At 33.6% G+C, this 3810-nt stretch overlaps 1 protein-coding gene across 1 annotated transcript; it reads left to right on the top strand.

The window, feature by feature from the left end:
* Window positions 1–46: 46 nt before the first annotated feature.
* LOC124892700 (phosphopantothenoylcysteine decarboxylase subunit VHS3-like) lies at window positions 47–1031 on the top strand (the record flags this gene model as incomplete). The annotated part of the gene is given in 2 exon segments (XM_047403921.1): window positions 47–119; window positions 699–1031. Coding segments are annotated over 2 exon segments (201 nt in total), but the record flags the coding sequence as incomplete, so codon positions are not given.
* Window positions 1032–3810: the final 2779 nt, after the last annotated feature.

Below are 3810 nucleotides of genomic sequence, written 5' to 3'. Positions count from 1 at the left end.
ACTACAACTGATTGAGTTAACAAGGTGTCTTTCTGAACTTGGGGAATCTGCTGCAAGAATTCAACAAGAACAAGAAGAGCTCGGAAACAACCCCGTGGACGTTCGTATCTCCGATCCATGTAAGTATATAGTATTTATCAAGGTCACACTCTGTTTCTCATTTCCACAAGTCAAGTCGTACACAAAAGTAATTTAGCTTTGCCTCATATTCTTTCACAAAAATAACTTTGACAAAATTTGGTTAAAATCCTACTTAAAATGCAAGAGAAATTAACAAGAATATCCGTTATATTTGAGGGTAGTTCAAATGTCCCCTTAAATATGTTTTTGGGCAATTTTTGTACTTTAGTTTAAGCTTGCTAAATGTGAGCACATTTGGTCTAGTTGTTTGGGCTGAAGTTGGGCGAGTTAAGATGGGTTGATCGAACAAAGACTAATGTCCAACCCTGCCATTAAATTACAATAAAAATAAAATGAAAAATGAAGAGTAGATGTTTACTCTCTTTGTTGTCATTGCACACAAATTTTAAGGTATCGATTGTATAAATTCTAGTAAAATGAGGTTTATTTGGATTAACTCTTTTATGAAATAATTGAAATATCAAGAAGTGAAATACTTTGTACTAATTTTATGAAGGTAAGTATATATTTATCAAGGTTACACGCTGTTTCTCATTTTCCTAAGTTTTATCATACAGTGGTACGATCACATTATAATGATGGTGATGAATTTGATGAATTTGATGATGATGATGATGAAGATGAATATGATGATGATGATGATGAAGATTTTGATGTTGATGCGGCAGAACGTGATGATAATTAAGATCTTTGCTTGTTATATGTTCAGAATAACCTGTTATAGACTATTGTTGCTAGTTCATCACACTATGTTTTTCATAAATATAAATGTATTACCACTAAATTATCGGTTTCAAGCAACATGTGGCTTCCAAGGAGGTGTGATCTCTTTTATATTGTAACATATTTTTGAGTTGATACAATCTTTAGTAACATTACTCAGTTGGGCATTACTAATTTTTTGGGTTCATGAGTTCACAATGGTTAACACGATCGCACACTCATTTTAGTTGGTAGCATTATTTATTAAATGAACGGAAATGTGCGTTTATATGTTGATTCTCTTCTGTTGCTTTTTACTGTTGATGTTCCATTAGCGGAAGAGCTAGCAGACATGATACCAAAAAGTTTAAATGGTAAGAGGTACTTCATTGCAGACCGGTTCCATGTGAGAGTTGGAACCTTTATAAAAATGCAGTGTTTTGTAAATGAAGCATTACCATCTGAATTTGAGACTATGGGGAAGCAGATTATAGACAAATGTCATCTCGGTTGTTGGGATTTTATCAAAAATCTAAAGACATTGGAAGATTTGAAAGATGCTGCTGAAGATGTCAAGTCATTTGCGACAGATGATCCTGATGAACAACATTTACATGTCTAATCTATCTAGAATTCAATTAATAAAGTAGGAAATTGTCTGATACTGATGGATTTTGATATCTAGAAGATCCTTAAATGACTTGAAAACTGATAATAGTAGCTGAAACTGTTGCGGAAACGAGAGCCTTAGGAGATTTCAGATATACCAGACAAACCAAGATGGTTACTGGGCATCCAGGGGATATTTTCAGTGAAAATCTGCCTATTGGTTTCTATTCCGCCGCTTCCAAATGCAATTAGGACTTGAAAGCTGCAAGTTGTAGGAGGACTATTGTGTTAAAATAACATGATTCGACAAGTTACAAAAAGAACAACAACAAAAAAATGACTATGGAATCGTATAAAGTGGGGTCTGGTGGGGACAAATCAGTGTAGAGAGACTATTTCCGATAGACAAAGTTGCAAAAGGAGTGAGGTAAAAACTAAGAAATTAGGCTACTTCATAAACCTAGGAAGGCACCTGGATTTTATAGTAGATATGGCTCATGCAAGTGTGGCTTCTCTTATGAGAACAATAGAATCGCTCTTGACATCCAATTCGTGATGAAATCTCTAATCTGTGATCAAAGAGAAGAACTTTGCGCTCTTCGTGAAAAGACTAGTTCCCTGGAAGTAGTTGTCAAGAACTTTGAGGAAAACAATGTTTGTAAAGGGAAAAGGCTTAAATATTCCATCGAACTATCATAAATGGCTCGTTTATGTCATTCGTCAAAAGTTTGGCTTATTTATGCCATCGCCATTACAAAACAGGTTCATCCATGCCATTGACTTGTTAACGGTGGTTTTTTAAAGAAGGACATTGGCTTATTTTCATCTAATAAGAGGCCACGTGGCAAAGCAGTTTTTTAGAAAACCACCGTTAAAAAGTAATGGCATGGATGGACCGGTTTTATAACGGCGATGGCATGAATGAGCCCAACTTTTAACGGATGACATAAATGAGTCATTTCTGATAGTTTAGTGGCATATTTGAGCCTTTTCCCAAAAAAAATTGGTGGTTGGTCTTTTTTTAATATATCAATGAGGTAAATCTTTACATAATTCCATAAGTGACATCTGTGAAGGGTTACTGTAGACCTTGCCCGTATCTCATGAAAGTAGAGAGGTTGTTTCCGAAGGACCCTCGCTCAAAAACAGTAATTCAGAATAGTTATAAAAAAAAAAAAAACTATAGTGAGAAAAGTATGACAACTAATAAAAGAAAGCAGGACATGGCATTCAGAAAATGTACATGACAACAAAAATAAGTATGATGACAATAGAAACACAATATAATCATCTTTAACTTTATTTTTTAAAAAAAATATAGCAAAGGAATACATCTACCTAGTCATCTTTAATAACATTTCATTTTAAAGCTACAATTGATGTGTTCTTCAATTTAAATATATAAATGCCCTTACCCCACATGCAACAATAATTGAAGTTCTCATCCCAATTTATTAGAAGTCAACTCTTTGTTATCTATACCATTTTAGTCACTCATAGAGGTATGCCATTTTTCTCTTGATTTTAATCTTGATTACTTGCTATTATAACTTTTGTACCTTTTTTTTTTTTTTTGCATATACTCATATTTGTGTTTTTTATGTTCTTTTCTTATAGTAGTTTGTTGCAGTAATCAGTTGCTTCTTCCCAACTTTCTTCCTGTATTCCCAAACAATCATTAAAAGGTTAGTTTCCTTAATTACTCATTTTTCTGAGTTAATGACTGTTAGTTGAGTGACCATTTGAATATCAACCTCAACAACTTAGCATATGTACTGCCACCCTGTAATTTTTTGTTAAGCATATTGCTGATCATCCGAGAAAAAAAATAAGCGATTCGTTTAAAAAAGAATGACCGATTTTGACTTAGTACGAAGTTTAAGACAATAAGATTTTCAAATCATGTGGTCTTAAATTAAAGTTATGACAAATATACAAAAATGTCCTTTAATCTTGTGGTCTTAAATATGCCGCGTGGAAAATAGAAATTAAAGGATTATCAAAATAAAAAAGAAGTCATTCTTTTTTAAACGGATTAAAAAAGAAAGTACGTAGGTCATCTTTTTGAAACAAAAGGGAGTATCTGTTTCCTCCAAGTATACAGTGGACAACCAAGGTCCATTTTGATTTGTTTGTCTTTTTGACTTGACACGAAATTAAAGAAAGTAAAGAAGACTTTTGAAGTTTGACCCTTTAATTTTATGGTCCGACTTTCTAGCAAAGTTAGAAAATCGTACAAGAGGGGTATCGGGAGAGTGGGGTGTACGCAAACCTTACCCTTAACTTTGTGGGGTAGAGAGGTTGTTTCTATAAACCTTCAGCTCATCTGCAGAGTCATAAGAGCATTTAGTAAGAGTT

The sequence above is a fragment of the Capsicum annuum genome, unplaced genomic scaffold (assembly GCF_002878395.1).
Source record: "Capsicum annuum cultivar UCD-10X-F1 unplaced genomic scaffold, UCD10Xv1.1 ctg49759, whole genome shotgun sequence".
NCBI classification, from domain to species: Eukaryota; Viridiplantae; Streptophyta; class Magnoliopsida; order Solanales; family Solanaceae; genus Capsicum; species Capsicum annuum.
This window is presented reverse-complemented; position numbering and strand designations above follow the sequence as displayed.